Source organism: Triticum dicoccoides, chromosome 7A (genome assembly GCF_002162155.2).
Source record: "Triticum dicoccoides isolate Atlit2015 ecotype Zavitan chromosome 7A, WEW_v2.0, whole genome shotgun sequence".
In the NCBI taxonomy this organism is placed as follows: Eukaryota; Viridiplantae; Streptophyta; class Magnoliopsida; order Poales; family Poaceae; genus Triticum; species Triticum dicoccoides.
The window spans coordinates 175,806,125-175,827,898 of NC_041392.1; the positions used below are offsets into that span (position 1 = coordinate 175,806,125).

The 21,774-nt window shown below is 45.5% G+C and overlaps 1 protein-coding gene across 1 annotated transcript; it reads right to left on the reverse strand.

The window, feature by feature from the left end:
• Positions 1-12,800: 12,800 nt before the first annotated feature.
• Positions 12,801-14,321, reverse strand: LOC119328482 (ribonucleoside-diphosphate reductase small chain-like). Its single transcript, XM_037601461.1, has one exon. It carries the CDS (start codon positions 14,055-14,057, stop codon positions 13,038-13,040), a length of 1,020 nt encoding a protein of 339 aa, XP_037457358.1. The 5' UTR covers positions 14,058-14,321; the 3' UTR covers positions 12,801-13,037.
• Between the last annotated feature and the right edge of the window lie 7,453 nt (positions 14,322-21,774).

Sequence of the window (21,774 nt, forward strand, 5' to 3'; positions counted from 1 at the left end):
CAGCCATTTTCTCGTGAGTGAGGAGCGGAGTCCACTCCTCTTGAGAATGACCCGTCTAGCATGGAAGATACTGACAGCCCTAGTTGATATATGAGCTATTCGAGCATACAAAATAGAATGTTTATTTGAAGGTTTAGAATTTGGCACATACAAATTTACTTGGAACGGCAGGTAGATACCGTATATAGGTAGGTATGGTGGACTCATATGGAACAACTTTGGGGTTTATTGAATTAGATGCACGAGCAGTATTCCCGCATAGTACAAGTGAAGGCTAGAAAAAGACTAGGAAGCGACCAGCTAGAGAGCGACAATAGTCATGAACATGCATTAAAATTAATCAACACCGAAGGCAAGCATGAATAGGATATAATGCACCATGAACATAAATATCGTAGAGGCTATGTTGATTTTGTTTCAACTACATGCGTGAACATGTGCCAAGTCAAGCCACTCAAATCGTTCAAAAGAGGATACCACCCTATCATACCACATCACAACCATTTTAATAGCATGTTGGCACGCAAGGTAAACCATTATAAGCTCCTAGCTAATTAAGCATGGCATAAGCAACTACAATCTCTAATTGTCATTGCAAACATGTTTATTCATAATAGGATGAATCAGGAACGATGAACTAATCATATTTACAAAAACAAGAGAGGCCGAGTTCATACCAGCTTTTCTCATCTCAATAAGTTCATCATATAATCATCATTATTGCCTTTCACTTGCACGACCGAATAGTGTGGATAATAATAATAATGCACGTGCATTGGACTAAGATGGAATTTGCAAGCATTCAATTCAAGAGAGAAGACAAGGTAATATGGGCTCTTTGTTATATCAACAATGCATATAAGAGCCACTCAACATTTTCATTATGGTCTTCTCCTCTTGACCCTCAAAGAAAAGAAACAAAACTATTTACACGGAAAGCTCCCAACAAGCAAAAGAAGAACAAGAAATATTTTTTGGTTTTTCTTTTTAATTATTACTACTACAGCATGGAAAGTAAATTAACTAAAAGCTACAACTAATTTTTTTGTTTTTCTTAAGGTTTATCAAACACACAAGAAGTAATCATAAAAGGGAAATAAACTAGCATGGATGATACAACGAAAAAGTATGAGCACCGACAACTAGCATGAGTGTGTGAGCATAAATGTAATGTCGGTGAGAAATACGTACTCCCCCAAGCTTAGGCTTTTGGCCTAAGTTGGTCTATGGCCAAGGCTGGCCTGGCGGATATCCAAAGTTGTAGCTGGGGTCGTACTGAGATGCATCGGCAATTGCCTGATGAGCTGCAGCTTGGAGGCGAGCTGTCTCCGCCCTCCTCTCGTACTCGGTTGCCTCCTCCCTGGTTATAGCATATCTCCCTTTTGCCTGGAAGTCAAAGAAAGTATGAGCAGGGAGAGTGACGTGATAGGTGCGTCATCTGTCAAAGATTAGTCGGTACTGGAGGAACTGATCGTTCCTCTCAACAAACTGATGACGAACCATAGCATCATAATCTAAATAAGCAGGAGGCAACTCAATATCATATCCACGTATGGGTATCTCAAGAAATTTAGCTATACGAGTTGCATATATTCCACCAAAGAAATCTCCATGAATACGATTATTATGCAACCTACGTGCAACAATAGCCCCCAAGTTGTATTGTTTATCTCCTAAAAAAGCGCTCCTGAGAATGCTAAGATCCGGTACACACATGTGATATGCTTCATCTTTACCGTTTATGCACCTTCCTATGAAGAGAGCAAAATAATGTATAGCAGGAAAATGAATGCTCCCTATGGTGGCTTGTGTCACATCCCTAGATTCCCCCACAGTTATACTAGCAAAAAAACTCTAAATTCAGATTTGCGAGGTTCACTAACATTACCCCACTGTGGAAGTTTACAAGCGGTGGTAAAATCTTCTAAGTCCATTGTATAAGATTTATCATAAAGATCAAACAGGACAGTGTGAGAATTACGTGAAGATGAAAATTTGAACCTTCTCACAAAGGAATTAGTTAGGTGATAGAATTTCAGCTTGATCAATTGTTCTTTCCCTGAAAACACAACCAGCACAACAATCCAGGTAATCTCTGGAAGCATCGGTTAGTCAATTATAAAAGATATCAAGTATTTCATTTTTCTTGAGAGGATGATCAGGCAAAGCATTAAGTAATTGGAGAAGCCTCCCCCAAGCTTGTGGGAGACTCTCTTCTTCAATTTGCACAAAATTATATATTTCCCTTAAAGCAGCTTATTTCTTGTGAGCGGGGAAATATTTAGCAGAGAAGTAGTAAATCATATCCTGGGGACTACGCACACAACCAGGATCAAGAGAATTAAATCATATCTTAGCATCACTCTTTAATGAGAACGAAAATAATTTAAGGATATAATAGTAGCGAGTTTTCTCATCATTAGTGAACGGGGTAGCTATATCATTTAATTTAGTAAGATGTGCCACAACAGTTTCAGATTCATAGCCATAAAAAGGATCATATTCAACCAAAGTAATTATATTAGGATCAATAGAGAAATCATAATCCTTATCAGTAATAAAGATAGGTGAAGTAGCATAAGCAGGTTCATATTTCATTCTAGCATTCAAAGACTTTTCTTTAAGCTTGGCTGATAATTTCTAAAGATCGGATCTATCATTGCAGGCAAGAAAGTCTCTAGCAGTTTCTTCATCCATAACATAACCCTCAGGAACAACAGGCAATTCATATCTAGGGGAGAATCTTCATAATCACTTTCATCAATATTATCAGTTTCAATAATTTCATTCTCTCTAGCCCTAGCAAGTTGTTCATCAAGAAATGCACCAAGTGGCACAGTATTATCAAGCATAGAAGTAGTTTCATCATAAGTATCATGCATAGCAGAAGTGGCATCATCAATAACATGCGACCTATCGGAATCAATAGCATGTGTAGGTGTCGCAAGTTTACTCAAAACAAAAGGTGAATCAAGTGCAGATCTAGATGGCAGTTCCTTACCTCCCCTCGTAGTTGAGGGGAAAATATTGGTTCTTTCGTCTTTCAAGTTCCTCATAGTGACCAACAGATATAAATCCCAAGTGACTCAAAGAATAGAGCTATGCTCCCCGGCAGCGGAGCCAGAAAATGTTTTTGATAACCCACTAGTATAGGGGATCGCAACAGTTTTCGACGGTAGAGTATTCAACCCAAATTTATTGATTCGACACAAGGGGAGCCAAAGAATATTCTCAAGTATTAGCAGCTGAGTTGTCAATTCAACCACCCCTGGAAACTTAATATCTGCAGCAAAGTATTTAGTAGCAAAGTAATATGATAGTAGTGGTAACGGTAGTAAAAGGTAACGGTAGGAAAAGTAATATTTTTGGGTTTTATAGTGATTGTAACAGTAGCAACGGAAAAGTAAATAAGCAAAGAACAATATAGGAAAATCTCGTAGGCATTGGATCGGTGATGGAGAATTATGACGGATGTGATCGATCATGTAACAGTCATAACCTAGAGTGACACAGAACTAGCTCCAGTTCATCAATGTAATGTAGGCATGTATTCTGAATATAGTCATACGTGCTTATGGGAAAGAACTTGCATGACATCTTTTGTCCTACCCTCCCATGGCAGCGGGGTCCTATTGGAAACTAAGGGATATTAAGGCCTCCTTTTAATAGAGTACCGGACCAAAACATTAACACATAGTGAATACATGAACTCCTCAAACTACGGTCATCACCGGTAAGTATCCCGATTATTGTCACCTCGGGGTTAACGGATCATAACACATAATAGGTGACTATAGACTTGCAATATAGGATCAAGAACTCTCATATATTGATGAAAACATAATAGTTTCAGATCTAAAATCATGGCACTCGGGCCCTAGTGACAAGCATTAAACATAGCAAAGCCATAGCAACATCAATCTCAGAACATAGTGGATACTAGGGATCAAATCCTAACAAAACTAACTCGATTACATGATAAATTTCATCCAACCCATCACCGTCCAGCAAGCCTATGATGGAATTACTCACGCACAGCAGTGAGCGTCATGAAATTGGTGACGGAGGGAAGTTGATGATGACGATGGCGACGGATTCCCCTCTCCGGAGCCCCGAACGGACTCCGCATCAGCCCTCCTGAGAGAGTTTAGGGCTTGACGACGGCTCCATATCATAAAATGCGATGAATCCTTCTCTCTGATTTTTTTTCTCCCCGAAAGTGAATATATGGAGTCATGGTTGAGGTCGGTGGAGCATCAGGGGGCCCACGAGGCAGGGTGGCGTACCCAGGGGGTAGGGCGCGCCCCCACCCTCGTGGATAGGGTATGGGCCCCTGACGTGGATCTTCCTTCCAGTATTTTTTATATATTCCAAAATAATTCTCCGTTGATTTTCAGGTCATTCCGAGAACCTTTATTTATGCACAAAAATAACACCATGGCAATTTTGCTGAAAACAGCATCAGTCCGGGTTAGTTCCATTCAAATCATGCAAGTTAGAGTCCAAAACAAGGGCAAAAGTTTTTGGAAAAGTAGATACAACGGAGACGTGTCAGTCGTGGAAGAGCGGCAGGAGGTGCTGCACACGACTCCCCTGTTGTTGGTGCGGAATGGAGGCGTGGCGACTTTGCTGCCCCCCGTGAGGGTGGGCTGCATGGAGGAGAAGCTCGCGGGCGAGTCCATGACCCCCGCGGGTTTGCTGCTGATCACCGGCGACGAGCGGCACATGATGATGATGTCATCTTCCTTGAAGATCTCTCCGAGCATGGTGACGAAGATGAAGGCATGGGGGACTATGAACCCTACTCCTCGCCTCGCCGTGGTGCTGCTTTTGGTCGCAATGGTCATCATTATGACCATCGTGATCAGGATGACCGTGACAACCAAGCGAGAGTGAAGCTACATGTGCCATCATTCATGGGAAAAGAGGACCCGGATACATATGTTGAGTGGGAAGAGAAATGTGACCAAATCTTTCACATACATGGTTTTTCTGAAGCCAAGAGAGTTGATCTTGTTGTTATGGAGTTCTCTGGTTATGCTCTTACATGGTGGAATCAGGTGCAAGACAATCGTTTGATGTCAGGCAATAATCATATCTGCGGTTGGACCTTGATGAAGGAAGTCATGAGGCGTAATTTTGTTCCATCATACTATGAGAGGCAATTGTACAAGCGGTTGCAGGGGCTCACTCAAGGTTCCCGCACTGTTGAGGAGTACTATAAAGAGATGGAGGTGCTGCTGATTCGGACAAGAACCCGTGAAAATGATGAGGCGAAAATGGCAAGATTTTTACATGAGCTGAATGGTGAAATATCAGATTTTGTGGAGATGTTTCCTTATGATACAATACAAGATGTGGTACATCAAGCTATAAGAGTTGAGAGGAAGAATATGCACAATGGTCGTACTCGTGCGTTCCAAGGCCGCACCACCACACGCTCATGGCAGCGAACACAGTAGCCATATGGTTCTCGGTTTGAGAGTGCGCCACCTAGGCACCCACATGCCTCGAGGGCTTCCTCACCTGCTATTCGCAATCAATATAAGAGGCCATCAGCTACAGCAGGAGTATCCTCTGCTCCACCTCCAGAAAAGAGTTCTACACGCAGCAGCGACATTCAATGCCACAAATGCAAAGGAAGAGGTCATATTTCTTTGGAATGTCCCAGCAAAAGAACTATGATCCTCAATGAACGAGGTGAATGGGAGTCTGACAGTGACCATGAAGGTGGCAATGATGAAGTGGAAGAGGAGCAAGGTTGGGAAATAGGAGGAACTATTTTATCTCATGAGGGACTTGATGGAGAAGCTTTGGTTGTCTGTCATTCACTTAACGCCCAAGTTGTGGAGGAGGAAAAGGGGCAGCAACTTAATCTTTTCCACACCCATTGCCTTATCAACTCAAAGATATGTCGAGTTATTGTTGATAGTGGCAACTGCAACAATATTGCAAGCACGGAGATGGTCGAGAAGCTTCAATTGCAAACAAAACGTCACCCACATCCATACCGCATGCAATGGCTGAATGATTGTGGCGCAATTAAGGTGATTAGCAGTGTGCGAATACCAATTTCAGTAGGGACATATCAAGATGATGTTGAGTGTGATGTGGTGCCGATGCACGCTTGTCACTTGCTTCTTGGATGACCGTGGTTGCATGACCGTGATGTGCAAATCAGCGGGCGTGCGAATCGCTTATGTTTTGTCCATAGAGGAGAAAAGTTCACTTGGCTGCCCATGACACCCGAGGAAGTCTATCTTGATGAGATGAAAAGAAAAGGAAAGAAAAAGGGAGAGAGTGATCATACACAACGGGTGAGCCACCAACATAGTGAGGGAGTGTTTCCACAGCCAAAAGCTCCACAGCCAAATATGACCAAGCCCCGGGAAAAAAAGGGATTAGTTATGACAGCTAGGAAAAGGCATATGCGGGAATTGAGAGAACCTAATGCTCCATTCTTTGTACTCCTGTACAAGGAAACTTTATTGGCTGCTAACAACTTACCCTCAACTCTTCCTAGTGTTGTTCTTAATCTTTTGCAGGAGTATGAGGATGTGTTTCCCAAGGAGGTACCACCTGGTTTGCCACCGAAGCGGGGCATTGAGCACCAAATCGACTTGGTTCTGGGCGCCCCACTACCAAACCGTCCACCATATCGAGCAAACCCAGAGGAGACGAAGGAAATTCGGAGGCAAGTAGAAGATCTTCTTAACATAGGGTATGTAAGGGAAAGTCTTTCTCCTTGTGCTGTTCCCATACTTTTAGTTCCAAAGAAAGATGGTACCATGCGCATGTGCACTGATTATAGATCCGTTAACAACATAACTATGAGATATCGGTACCCTATTCCTAGGCTCGATGACATGCTTGATGAACTTTGTGGCTCCACCATATTTTCCAAAATTGATTTGTGAAGTGGTTACCACCAAATAAGAATGAAAGAGGGTGACGAATGGAAAACTGCATTTAAGACAAAATTTGGCTTGTATGAATGGTTGGTTATGCCTTTTGGATTAACAAATGCACCTAGTACTTTCATAAGATTGATGAATCATGTGCTTAGATCCTTCATTGGCAAGTTTGTCGTGGTTTACTTTGATGACATATTGATTTATAGCAAAACTTTGGAGGATCATGTTGTACATATAAAATATGTGATTGCTGTCCTACGGGAGGAAAAGTTGTATGCTAACGTGGAAAAGTGCACATTTTGCACAAACAAGGTTGTGTTTCTTGGCTTTGTTGTTTCAGCAAAAGGTGTGGAGGTCGATGAAGAGAAGATCAAGGCTATTCGTGAGTGGATTCCTCCACAAAATGTGAGCCAAGTACGTAGCTTCCTCAGACTTGCAGGTTTCTACCGCCGGTTCGTGAAGGATTTCAGCACCATTGTTGCACCAATGAATGAGTTAACGAAGAAAGACACTCCATTCCAATGGGGTGATGCCCAAGACAAGTCCTTCCAAGAATTGAAGATGAGATTGACATCAGCCCCATTGCTTTCACTTCTTGATTTTGGTAAGACATTTGAGATTGAATGTGATGCAAGTGGTGTTGGCATTGGTGGAGTACTAATGCAAGAAGGTCAACCCATCGCCTATTTTAGTGAGAAGCTTAATGGTCCAACTCTTAATTATTCTGTCTATGATAAAGAATTGTATGCACTTGTTCGATCTTTGGAAACATGGCAGCATTACTTGTGGCCAAAAGAGTTTGTAATACATTCTGACCATGAATCTTTAAAACATCTAAAGGGCCAACTAAAACTAAACCATAGACATGCAAAATGGAGTGAGTTCATAGTCTTTTCCTTATATTGTCAAGTACAAGAAAGGGAAGGATAACATTGTTGCCGACGCATTGTCTAGACGTCACATTTTACTTTCCCAACTTGATGTTAAAATCCTTGGTTTAGAAAGCATCAAAGAATTGTATGCTAACGACTCATACTTTTCTAAACCATTTTCAAAGTGCAACAAGGGAAAGGGATGGGAGAAGTTTCACTTGCATGATGGATTTCTATTTCGAGCTAACAAATTGTGCATCCCAGAATGTTCCGTTCGTTTGTTGCCCTTGTAGGAGGCTCACGCTGGTGGCCTCATGGGACATTTTGGAGCCAAGAAAACCGAAAGTGTGCTCGTTGATCACTTCTTTTGGCCGCGCATGAGACGTGGAACGCTACGTGATGAGATGCGAAATTTGTCACAAAGCTAAGTCCCGCTTGAATCCTCATGGTTTATATACTCCTCTATCTATTCTGAATACTCCATGGGAAGATATTTCTATGGATTTTGTTCTTGGTTTACCACGGACTAAGAGGGAGAGCGACTCGGTGTTTGTGGTAGTTGATCGTTTTAGCAAAATGGCACATTTTATCCCTTGTCATAAGAGCGATGATGCTTCACACATTGTTGATCTGTTTTTCAGGGAAGTTGTGCGGCTACATGGAATACCATGCACGATTGTGTCAGACCGTGACACCAAATTTCTAAGCTACTTTTGGAAGACCTTGTGGGGAAAACTTGGCACCAAGCTCCTATTTTCCTCGACATGCGACCCACAAACTGATGGACGGACTGAAGTTGTCAACCGAACGTTGTCCATGATGTTGCGAGAAGTCCTCAAGAAGAATTTGAAGATGTGGGAAGAGTTCCTACCTCATGTGGAGTTCGCGTATAACAAGGCGGTACATTCAACCACTAAATTTTGCCCATTTGAACTTGTTTATGGATTCAAACCTATTGCTCCCATTGATCTTTTGCCTTTGCCACTGCAGGAACGAACCAGCCTTGATGCAAGTAAGTGTGTTGATTTCGTCAAGAAACTTCATGCCCAAGCAAAGGAGAACATTGAGAAAATGACTGAACAATATACGAAGCGGGTAAACAAGACCAGGAAGAAGCTGGTGTTCGAGCAAGGAAATTTGGTATGGGTACACCTTCGGAAGGACAGTTTTCCCGAGCAACGCAAGTGCAAATTACAGCCACGCGGTGATGGACCATTGCTACCTCTTGAGCACTGCGTTGGTTTTCCCTTGAAGAGGAAAGGGTGATGCAGCAAAGTAGTGTAAGTATTTCCCTCAGTTTTTGAGAATCAATGTATCAATCCAGTAGGAGGCCACACGCAAGTCCCCCGTACCTACACAAACAAATAAGAACCTCGCAACCAACGCGATAAAGGGGTTATCAATCCCTTCACGGTCACTTACGAGAGTGAGATCTGATAGAGATAATAATGATAAGATAAATATTTTTGGTATTTTTATGATATAGATTGAAAGTAAAGATTGCAAAGTAAAATAGATTGGAAACTTATATGATGGAAAATAGACCCGTGGGCCATAGGTTTCACTAGTGGCTTCTCTCAAGATAGCATAAGTATTACGGTAGGTGAATAAATTATTGTCGAGCAATTGATAGAAAAACGAATAATTATGAAAATATCTAGGCATGATCATGTATATAGGCATCACGTCCATGATAAGTAGACCGACTCCTGCCTGCATCTATTACTCTTACTCCACACATCGACCGCTATCCAGCATGCATCTAGAGTATTAAGTTCATAAGAACAGACTGACGCATTAGGTAAGATGACATGATGTAGAGGGATAAACTCAAGCAATATGATATAAACCCCATCTTTTTATCCTCGATGTCAAAAATACAATATGTGTCGTTTCCCTTTCTGTCACTGGGATCGAGCACCGTAAGATTGAACCCAAAGCTAAGCACTTCTCCCATTGCAATAAAGATCAATCTAGTAGGCCAAACCAAACTGATAATTCGAAGAGACTTGCAAAGATAACCAATCATGCATAAAAGATTTCAGAGAAGAATCAAATATTGTTCATAGATAGACTTGACAATAAACCCACAATTCATGGGATCTCGACAAACACACCGCAAAAAGAGTTACATCGAATAGATCTCCAAGAAGATCGAGGAGAACTTTGTATTGAGATTCAAAGAGAGAAAAGAAGCCATCTAGCTAATAACTATGGACCTGAAGGTCTGAAGTAAACTACTCACACATCATCGGAGGGGCCATGGAGTTGATGTAGAGGCCCTCCGTGATCGATGCCCCCTCTGGCGGAGCTCCAGAAAATGCCCCACGATGGGATCTCTTGGGTACAGAAGGTTGCGGCGGTGGAAATAGGGTTTCGTGGTGCTCCTGGAGGCGACATCAGGGCCGTGGGAGGCGACATTAGGTTCCGACTCAAGGTCGGGTCACGTGAGGGATTTTTACGCACGTCCTGAGCCGAATTAAGCATCGGGCTCGGAGTCAGTGATTTGAGTTGACCCTTGGCTTGGTGTGATGCCTAGCTCGTGAAGACTAGCTTTCTGAGGACATCCGTGGTGTACTCCATGTCGTCGAATCTAATGATCTGGCCTGGAGCGAGGGTTTCGACCTGGCCAAGGTGGTCGGTCAAGTCAGAGAAGAGAGTGATGCAGCCGAAGACAAAGGTCTACCTCGGCACGAGGTCGCGTCGGCACCGATCTGCTAGTTAATCTTGATCCACATCGTATCATGGTGATCGCTTAACGGGATCTACATGGGCCACCAATGATGGAACTAAATCCGACAGATCTTAGGATATAGGGAGTCCCAAGCTAACTATCTAGGCACGGCAGTAACAAGGACACGAGGTTACAGTGTTGGATTGAGTACAAAACTGATGTCCTACTCTGAAATTGTTGTGTGTTCTTTACTTCTTTATGTACCTTTCCTCCGGGGTTTATATAGATACCAGGAAGGGGGGGCTAGGGTTACACCATCCTAATTTGCTACTTACGAAGAAACAGGGTCTCTAATGAATCCAGTACACGACAGGTTTTCCGAAGCCTTCCGTCTTCACTTCATGGGCCATCTAGTATGGCCCACTCCTAAACCGACAAAAGGGGTCCTGGGCCCGGCCCACCTGGTTGGAAGCCGTCGTGGTGAGAGGCCCTCTAGTCGGGACACCATCAGGTGCCAAGTCATACTTGTTGTCGGCAGGTGCTACGCACGGTGGCTCCTATAGAGGTGACAATTCTTGCATGTTGTTGGATCGAAAGTGATATGATGATGGGTCAGTGGCGGAGGCAAAGCGGTATAGGACGTCTTTTTCTTTTGGTATTCCTCCAGTGGCATCCTGCTATCGAGGCGCCGATAGCCAGACGATCGATGATGGTACAGGCGGCTTCAACGACGAGTATGAGCACTCTGATAGAAACACAAGATCTCTGATTAGCCTATGTCGATGTGCGTCTGTGTGTGTCTTTGCTAAAGGTAATGGATGAAAGCTTGGCTTTGGGGATGAAAATCTCGAGGCCGACCTATGGTTGTGCTCGTCATCATCAGCGCACGCACAACGTTTTCTTCCTGAAGGCTTAACCTAGGAGTAGTATACTTTTCATTTTACCACAGGGTTAGTGGTTGTCTGATGGAGCGACTGTCGCTAAGCACACAACCTTGGTTTTTTCTTTTCCAAGTTGAATTTGTTTGGTTGTTGGATTTTCTCTCTTCGTCCAATAAAAATTGTGTTGGATTTATCTAGATACGGATGTGTCTATACACGTTTTAGTATTAGATACATCTGTATCTATAAATTTAAGACAACTTTTTTTAGGATGAAGGCAATATATGGTTGTGTGCATTTTTCTATTGCAAAGGACGAGGGTTAATTATCATTTTTTCTGGAAGAAAAGGATAACAAAGCGATGCCGAGTTGAAACAACAGGCGGCCTTTTGTCACCGTTGAAATAAGAAATAATGGGCTACGTTGGCAGAGTCATGAGGTGTTACTGACCAAGAATTGCCTCCAAAATTCGAATCCACATGTTGGACGATCGCTCGCCATTGGTCCATTGTTCAATCCATGAAAAATGGCTAGCCCTCCACTCAAGAGAAAATGTCTAGCCCGGAAAATAAAAATAAAAGGTCCAGAAAGTGTTGTAGCACTACGCCGAACAGATGCTCTGCTTTTTCCCGGTTTTCGCAGGGCAGGGGACCCGACCCCGCGCCGCGCCGCGCGCTTCGATCGCGCGAAACCATTTTGGCGCCACCGGTTCCCGCCGCGTTTGGTCTGGTGTGCGCGGCTGATTCTCCTCTCCATCGACGGAACAGGCAGTTTGGACGTTGCAGATGAGTCGCAGCGGTACGCTTCACCGTCGACGTGCTCGCACGGCCGCCGTAGAAATATGGGGCCACTTTTGTGCCTCGCTCGCAACAAAGTGCCCGATCGCTTGTCACTTGTCAGTCAGTTGTCACGCAAACCTGCATTTGGTGTACTGGTACAGTACTGCTTACTACCCAGCCCATATCACGTCCAGAGGATCTTGCTTTTGGGCCCAAAGTTACTGCCCAAGATCTCGTTTTCCATACGGTAGATTCCTCCGCTACGTAACAACCAAATAAATCCAAGCGTCTCTGGTATTGTAGGCCGATACAGTATTGTACTCCAAGTCTGCGACGAAACAGCCAAGATTTCGTGCAAAAAAAGCCAAGATTTCGTGCAAAACAGTGGGGCCAAGCAAGCATCACGTCTGACGCGCCGCAATCGGGCCATAGAGGATTGGTCCCGCTGCGCCCCTAACTAAAACCCTACCTAATCCTTGGGAACCCTATCCACGAGGCATTTCTTCGAACGCCCTGCGCGCCCACGGGATGGCACGCGCGTTTCGTCGAACGCCCTGCGCGCGCCCACGGACCGGCACGCGCGTTTCGTCGAACGCCCTGCGCGCGCCCACGGACCGGCACGCGCGTTTCGTCGAACGCCCTGCGCGCAGGTTGGCATGGTTATGCAGAGACAATTCCTCGAACAGGGGCAGCACAAGATGTTTATTTATTCAGAAGCAATACCTTGATTCATTACAATACATCAGTACATCACCAATAAGAGACAGCAAAATAACAGTAAATAAAAACATTGTGGAGCACCCAGCACACATGTATCACCGCTACAACTACTAGGACTAGGGGGAGCAACCAGACGCGGGGGGCGAGCGAGCGAGCGAGCTATTGGTAATGGAGACTGCATATCATCATCGGGCCGATCAGAAGTCCTCGTCGATGCTGAAGACGTGCTGGGTCGCGGCGCCGCCGTTGAGGTTGGACATGACGGACGCCTTCTGGTACTCGCCGACGCGCTTCTCGAAGAAGTTGGTCTTGCCCTGCAGCGAGATGAGCTCCATCCAGTCGAACGGGTTGGTGGCGTTGTACAGCTTCTTGCAGCCCAGCGCCATGAGCAGGCGGTCGGCGACGAACTCGATGTACTGGCTCATGAGGTCGCCGTTCATGCCGACGAGCGCGCAGGGGAGCGCGTCGCAGACGAACTCCCTCTCGATGTCCACGGCCTCGGACACGATCTCGAAGACGCGGGACTCGTCCAGCTTGCCGCGGAGGATGTCGTAGAGGAGGCAGGCGAAGTCGCAGTGCAGGCCCTCGTCGCGGGAGATGAGCTCGTTGGAGAAGGTGAGGCCCGGCATGAGCCCGCGCTTCTTGAGCCAGAAGATGGCGCAGAAGGAGCCCGAGAAGAAGATGCCCTCGACGCAGGCGAAGGCGACGATGCGCTCCGCGAAGCGCTCCCCGCCGTCGATCCAGCGGAGCGCCCAGTCGGCCTTGCGGCGCACGGCGGGGATGGTGTCGATGGCGCGGAAGAGGCGGTCCTTCTCGACGTCGTCGCGGATGTAGGTCTCGATGAGCAGGGAGTACATCTCGGAGTGGATGTTCTCGATGGCGATCTGGAAGCCGTAGAAGGCCCTGGCCTCGGCGACCTGCACGTCGGACATGAACCTGGAGGCGAGGTTCTCGAGCACGATGCCGTCCGAGGCGGCGAAGAAGGCGAGCACGTGGGAGATGAAGTGGCGCTCGTCGTTGGAGAGCGTCGTGTCCCAGTGGCGCGCGTCGGAGGAGAGGTCCACCTCCTCGGCGGTCCAGAAGGAGGCCACCGCCTTCTTGTAGAACTCCCAGATCTGCGGGAACCGGATGGGGAACATGGAGAAGCGGTCCGACGACTCCGCCAGGAGCGGCTCCTCCGCGTCGCAGGCGGGCACCATCGAGAGGGCGGCAGGCATCTTCGGAATTCGGCGGCGACGGCGCTGGCCTCGAGGTGGGAAGGATTTTCTGCTAGGGATTTGGGAGATTGGACTGGCGGTGGTTGTGGTGTGGGGGAATGGGGCGGGGGGCGGAGGAGGTTTATAGGGTGGGATCGGGAGGGAAGATTTCGAATTGGGAAGGATTTGGCGGCTCCTTGGGAGGGAAGGAGGAGCGGGCGCGGGGGAGGGCGCCGTGCGGCGGAAGATTGGGGAAAAGTTTGGATTTTGCCGGGTGATTTGAAGTTTTCGGGGGGAAGAGAGGAGGGAGAGGTGGAGGGAAGGGGCGGCAGAGGGTGCGGTTGCTCACGTGGTGTTTATTTTGGGAAGCTAGGTTTCGCGTGAGCGAACGGGGGTGTTTTGGTAAAAATGGGGGTCGTGGAAGTATCTCGTGACTGGGCTTGGTGCTTGCTTTGGGCCATAGTTGACTCGCTTGTTCAGTTTTTTTAGGGGGCTCGCCTGTTAAGTTATGGTATGATGTGGCCCGGGGCCTGTTTTCAGCTCAAAGGAAGAATGGCAGCGCCGGTCGACCGGCCCAACCGCGCAGCCCCCGATTCAGTCACGTGTAACCATTGGATTGCCCCTCCCCCGCTCCCCTCCCCCTCCCTCAATTTTTTTTTTGGATTGGGTCGTCCCTCCTTGTGTCTTCTTCCCCACGCTCACCATCCGCAGAGCACTGCTCCCCACCTTCCCTCGCCCCTTCCATACATCAAAAGGTAGTGTCTGCCCCGAGGTCCCGCCATGGGGATTATAGCATGGTTGCCTATGGGTCCCAAGCGCATAATCATCATGGATGCAGCTCTAACGAGGGCATGTTCCAGCGCTCAATCGCCATGCTTGCAGCCTCTCTCGCGTCACCCGCTCCAGTTCGCTGTCGTCATCTACTAACTCCGCCTTGTTCCATTGAAGAACTCAATGAACAGTAACCTTCGATGGTCAGTAAAGCAAAAAAAAAATGGTTCCGGCAAAAATTGGCACTGATTCCACCAAAAAAACATAGCAGCAAACTCCGAAAAGTCCAATTGTAGCAAAAGAGCTAGCCGGTTCCAACAAAAACCACGTCGCAGGTAAGGGCACGTTTCAATTCCGGCACCAGTGGGCACTGGTTCCAGCACGTCGCCTTGCAGGTTGCAGCACACGCTGACACCAGTTCCAGCAAAGTGTTGGCCGGTTCGTAGCAAAACAATGATGACGGTTCTACCAATTGGTGACCATGTCGATAGCAACCGTCAGATCGAGCATTTTGTGTACGCCCTCGTTCCAGCATCATGTTGGTTTGCTGCATCCCTCGGCGTCGACACCCCCCACCCCCTGCTGGAGCTAATGTTAGTGCTCGTCGCAGCAAAAACGGCTAGCGCTCCCTCCCCCACTAGCACCACCACGGTGGTTCGACGCCCAAGCTGCAAAGCCTCTCCACGATGGTTGCCATCATGCGGCAATAGGTGGCGGAGGTTGTGGCGGAAAAATAGAGAAATCAGTGGTGGAGAATGGATGGGACGGATGCAACCACATGAATAAGGCCCGTTCGAGTGGTGCCTGGACCTACGCGGTGAGTGCGGCCGTGGGGAAAATGTGAGGGTCTGATATGGGCACATTAGATGACGGACACAAGACAATGGCAGGTCATCTTACTCGAGGTGACTCACCGTCAGGGCTACATGTTGCCCATACAAAGACATAATACGTCTCGCCTATAGCGCGGAGCTACTACGTCGTCCCAATATTATAGTTGCATTTGATTATTATTTTTCGATCGTTTTTTCAATGTTTTAAATCGATTTTTTCGTTTTTTCTATATTTCTTCGGATTTTTCTTTTTTTCTGTTTTTTTTTCTTTGGGGTTTTGGTTTTGTTAACACATCTCTAAAAAAAATTCTCATACACACTGTACATTTTTCGTATACATCAGGAATACTTTCTATATGGGTTTAACACTTTTATATATACTATTAACATTGTTTTCAAATTTATGTTTTGATGTCTATTTTCTAATACACATGTAAAATTTTGGCATGCATATAAAACATTTTTATACATGTTTTACATTTTTCAAATACATGATTAATTTTTTAATACACACCAAGACATTTTTTCAATGATTCAAAATATTTTTTGGAACTATGCGAACATTTTTTACATTTTAGAAACATTTGTTTTCAAAATGTCAAAAATATGTTTCAAAAAGCATGAACATTTCTAAATCAACTTACATTTTTAGAATTACGGGAACATATCTTTTTGCAATGTATACAATTTTCAGAAATTTCAAGTGTATTTTTTGAAATGCGTGAACATTTTTAAAGAGTGCGACATTTTTTAATGATATCAGCATTTAAAAAAATTAAAATAGCAAAAAAAACATTGTGTTGACATTTCCAAATTGGCGGTTTTTTGATATAAGTTGTGGAACATTTAGAGATAAAAAATTGAGAATATGAGCAAAAGAAAAGAAAAAGGGAAATTTGAACTAATCTTCATGATGCTAATGAAGGAAATATGCCCTAGAGACAATAATAAAGTTGTTATTTATATTTCCTTATATCATGATAAATATTTATTATTCATGCTATAATTGTATTAACTGGAAACTTGATACATGTGTGGATACATAGACAAAACAAAGTGTCCCTAGTAATCCTCTACTAGACTAGCTCGTTAATCAAAGATGGTTAAGTTTCCTAACCATGGACATGTGTTGTCATTTATGAACGGGATCACATCATTAGGAGAATGATGTGATGGACAAGACCCATCCGTTATCTTAGCATAATGATCGTTAAGTTTTATTGCTATTGCTTTCTTCATGACTTATACATATTCCTTTGACTATGAGATTATGCAACTCCCGGATATCTGAGGAATACCTTGTGTGTTATTAAATGTCACAACGTAACTGGGTGATTATAAAGATGCTCTACAGGTATCTTCGAAAGTGTTTGTTGGGTTGGCATAGATCGAGATTAGGATTTGTCACTCTGAGTATCGGAAAGGTATCTCTGGGCCCTCTCGGTAATGCACATCATAGTAAGCCTTGCAAGCAATGTGACTAATGAGTTAGTTATGGGATGATGCACTATGAAACGAGCAAAGAGACTTGTCAGTAACAAGATTGAACTAGGTATGGAGATACCAACGATCGAATCTCGGGCAAGTAACATACCGATGACAAAGCGAATAACGTATGTTGTCATTACGGTACGACCGATAAAGATCTTCGTAGAATATGTGGAAACCAATATGAGCATCCAGGTTCCGTTGTTGGTTATTGACCGGAGAGGTGTCTCGGTCATGTCTATATAGTTCTCGAACCCGTAGGCTCTGCACGCATAACGTTCGATGACGATTTTGTATTATATGAGTTGTGTGATTTGGTGACCGAATGTTGTTCGGAGTCCCCGATGAGATCACGGACATGACGAGGAGTCTCGAAATGGTCGAGAGGTAAAGATTCATATATAGGACGATACTATTTGGACACCGGAAGTGTTCCGGGGTTACCGGGTACGTATCGGGTCACCGGAAGGGGTTACGAGCTATCCCCAGCAAACTATATGGGCCTACTGGGCCAAGAGGGGAAACACAGCAGCCAGCATGGACTGCTGCGCCCCCCTTGTTGGCCGAATAGGAAGGGGAAAGGAAAAGGGGAAGAGAGAAGTGTTGGAAATATGCCATATAGGCAATAATAAAATGGTTATTATTATATTTCCTTGTTCATGGTAATTGTCTATTGTTCATGCTATAATTGTGTTATCCGGAAATCGTAATACATGTGTGAATACATAGACCACAACATGTCCCTAGTGAGCCTCTAGTTAACTAGCTCGTTGATCAATAGATAGTCATGGTTTCCTGACTATGGATATTGGATGTCATTGATAACGGGATCACATCATTAGGAGAATGATGTGATGGACAAGACCCAATCCTAAGCATAGCACAAGATCGTGTAGTTCGTTTGCTAGAGCTTTTCCAATGTCAAGTATCATTCTCTTAGACCATGAGATCGTGTAACTCCCGGATGCCGTAGGAGTGCTTTGGGTGTACCAAACGTCACAACGTAACTGGGTGACTATAAAGGTATACTACAGGTATCCCCGAAAGTATCTGTTGGGTTGACACAGATCGATACTGGGATTTGTCACTCCGTATGACGGAGAGGTATCTCTGGGCCCACTCGGTAATGCATCATCATAATGAGCTTAGTGTGACCAAGTGTTTGGTCACGGGATCATGCATTACGGTACGAGTAAAGTGACTTGCCGGTAACGAGATTGAACAAGGTATTGGGATACCGACGATCGAATCTCGGGCAAGTAACGTACCGATTGACAAAGGGAATTGAATACGGGATTGATTGAATCCTCGACATCGTGGTTCATCCGATGAGATCATCGTTGAACATGTGGGAGCCAACATGGGTATCCAGATCCCGCTGTTGGTTATTGACCGGAGAGTCGTCTCGGTCATGTCTGCGTGTCTCCCGGACCCGTAGGGTCTACACACTTAAGGTTCGGTGACGCTAGGGTTGTAGAGATATTAGTATGCGGTAACCCGAAAGTTGTTCGGAGTCCCGGATGAGATCCCGGACGTCACGAGGAGTTCCGGGATGGTCCGGAGGTGAAGATTTATATATAGGAAGTCCAATTTCGACCATCGGGAAAGTTTCGGGGGTAATCGGTATTGTACCGGGACCACCGGAAGGGTCCCGGGGGTCCATCGGGTGGGGCCACATATCCCGGAGGGCCCCATGGGTTGAAGTGGGAGGGGAACCAGCCCCTGGTGGTCTGGTGCGCCCCTCATGGGCCTCCCCCCCCCCCCGCGCGCCTAGGGTTGGAAACCCTAGGGATGGGGGGCGCCCCACTTGGCTTGGGGGGCAAGTCCCCCTTGGCCGCCGCCCCCCCTTAGGGGCCCTATATATAGTGGGGGAGGGAGGGCGGCCGCACCCAAGTCCCCGGTGCCTCCCTCTCCCCTCGTAACACCTCTCTCTCTCTCTTTCTCATTGGAGCTTGGCGAAGCCCTGCCGAGATCACCACTGCTTCCACCACCACGCCGTCGTGCTGCTGGATCTCCATCAACCTCTCCTTCCCTTGCTGGATCAAGAAGGAGGAGACGTCTTCCCAACCGTACGTGTGTTGAATGCGGAGGTGCCGTCCGTTCGGCGCTCGGTCATCGGTGATTTGGATCACGACGAGTACGACTCCATCAACCCCGTTCTCTTGAACGCTTCCGCTCGCGATCTACAAGGGTATTTAGATGCACTCCCCTCTCCCTCGTTGCTAGATGACTCCATAGATTGATCTTGGTGATGCGTAGAACTTTTTTTAAAATTCTGCTACGTTCCCCAACAGTGGCATCATGAGCTAGGTCTATGCGTAGTTTCTATGCATGAGTAGAACACAAGTTGTTGTGGGCGTTGATTTTGTCAATTTACTTGCCGTTACTAGTCTTATCTTGATTCGGCGGCATCATGGGATGAAGCGGCCCGAACCGACCTTACACGTACGCTTACGTGAGACTGGTTCCACCGACTGACATGCACTAGTTGCATAAGGTGGCTAGCGGGTGTCTGTCTCTCCCACTTTAGTCGGATCGGATTCGATGAAAAGGGTCCTTATGAAGGGTAAATAGAAATTGGCATATCACGTTGTGGTTTTGATGTAGGTAAGAAACGTTCTTGCTAGAAACCTATAGTAGCCACGTAAAAACATGCAACAACAATTAGAGGACGTCTAACTTGTTTTTGCAGCATATGCCATGTGATGTGATATGGCCAAAAGGATGTGATGGATGATATATGTGATGTATGAGATTGACCATGTTCTTGTAATAGGAATCACGACTTGCATGTCGATGAGTATGACAACCGGCAGGAGCCATAGGAGTTGTCTTAATTTATTTATGACCTGCGTGTCAATATAAACGTCATGTAATTACTTTACTTTATTGCTAAACCGTTAGCCATAGTAGTAGAAGTAATAGATGACGAGACAACTTCATGAAGACACGGTGATGGAGATCATGGTGTCATGCCGGTGACGATGATGATCATGGCGCCCCGAAGATGGAGATCAAAAGGAGCAAATGATATTGGCCATATCATGTCACTATTTGATTGCATGTGATGTTTATCATGTTTTTGCTTCTTATTTGCTTAGAACGACGGTAGTAAATAAGATGATCCCTCACAATAATTTCAAGGAAGTGTCCCCCCTAACTGTGCGCCGTTGCGAAAGTTCGTTGTCTCGAAGCACCACGTGATGATCAGGTGTGATAGATTCTAACGTTCACATACAACGGGTGTAAGCCAAATTTACACATGCAAAACACTTAGGTTAACTTGATGAGCCTAGCATGTACAGACATGGCCTCGGAACACAAGAGACCGAAAGGTCGAACATGAGTCGTATGGAAGATACGATCAACATGGAGATGTTCACCGATGATGACTAGTCCGTCTCACGTGATGATCGGACACGGTCTAGTTGAGTCTGATCATGTATCACTTAGATGACTAGAGGGATGTCTAATCTGAGTGAGAGTTCATTAAATAATTTGATTAGATGAACTTAATTATCATGAACTTAGTCTAAAAACCTTTGCAAAATGTCTTGTAGATCAAATGGCCAACGCTCATGTCAACCTCAACTTCAACGCGTTCCTAGAGAAAACCAAGCTGAAACATGATGGCAGCAACTATACGGACTGGGTCCGGAACCTGAGGATCATCCTCATAGCTGCCAAGAAAGCATATGTCCTAGAAGCACCTCTAGGTCAAGCACCCATCCCAGAGAACCAAGACGTTATGAACGCTTGGCAGTCATGTGCTGATGATTACTCCCTCGTTCAGTGCGGCATGCTTTACAGCTTAGAACCGGGGCTCCAAAAGTGTTTTGAGCAACACGGAGCATATGAGATGTTCGAAGAGCTGAAAATGGTTTTCCAAGCTCATGCCCGGGTCGAGAGGTATGAAGTCTCCGACAAGTTCTACAGTTGTAAGATGGAGGAAACTAGTTCTGTCAGTGAGCACATACTCAAAATGTCTGGGTTGCACAACCGCTTGTCCCAGCTGGACATTATCCCGGACGAGGCGGTCACTAACAGAATCCTTCAGTCGCTCCCACCTAGCTACAAGAGCTTTGTGATGAACTACAATATGCAGGGGATGGTGAAAACTATTCCTGAAGTATTTTCAATGCTGAAATCAGCGGAGGTGGAAATCAAAAAGGAACATCAAGTGTTGATGGTCAATAAAACCACTAGTTTCAAGAAAGGCAAGGGTAAGAAGAACTTCAAGGACGGCAAGGGAGTTGCCGCGCCCGGTAAATCAGTTGCCAGGAAGAAGCCAAAGAATGGACCCAAACCTGAGACTGAGTGCTTTTATTGCAAGGGAAAGGGACACTAGAAGCGGAACTGCCCCAAATACTTAGCGGACAAGAAGGCCGGCAACACTAAAGGTATATGTGATATACATGTAATTGATGTGTACCTTACCAATACTTGTAGTAGATCCTGGGTATTTGATACCGGTGTGGTTGCTCATATTTGTAACTCAAAACAGGAGCTGCGGAATAAACGAAGACTGGCGAAGGACGAGGTGACGATGCGCGCCGGGAATGGTTCCAAGGTCGATGTGATCGCCGTCAGCACGCTACCTCTACATTTACCTATGAGATTAGTTTTAAACCTCAATAATTGTTATT

Bases quoted from the DNA above. Each gene is read 5' to 3' on its own strand.
- LOC119328482 (XM_037601461.1), bottom strand. From the start codon at position 14,057: ATGCCTGCCGCCCTCTCGATGGTGCCCGCCTGCGACGCGGAGGAGCCG.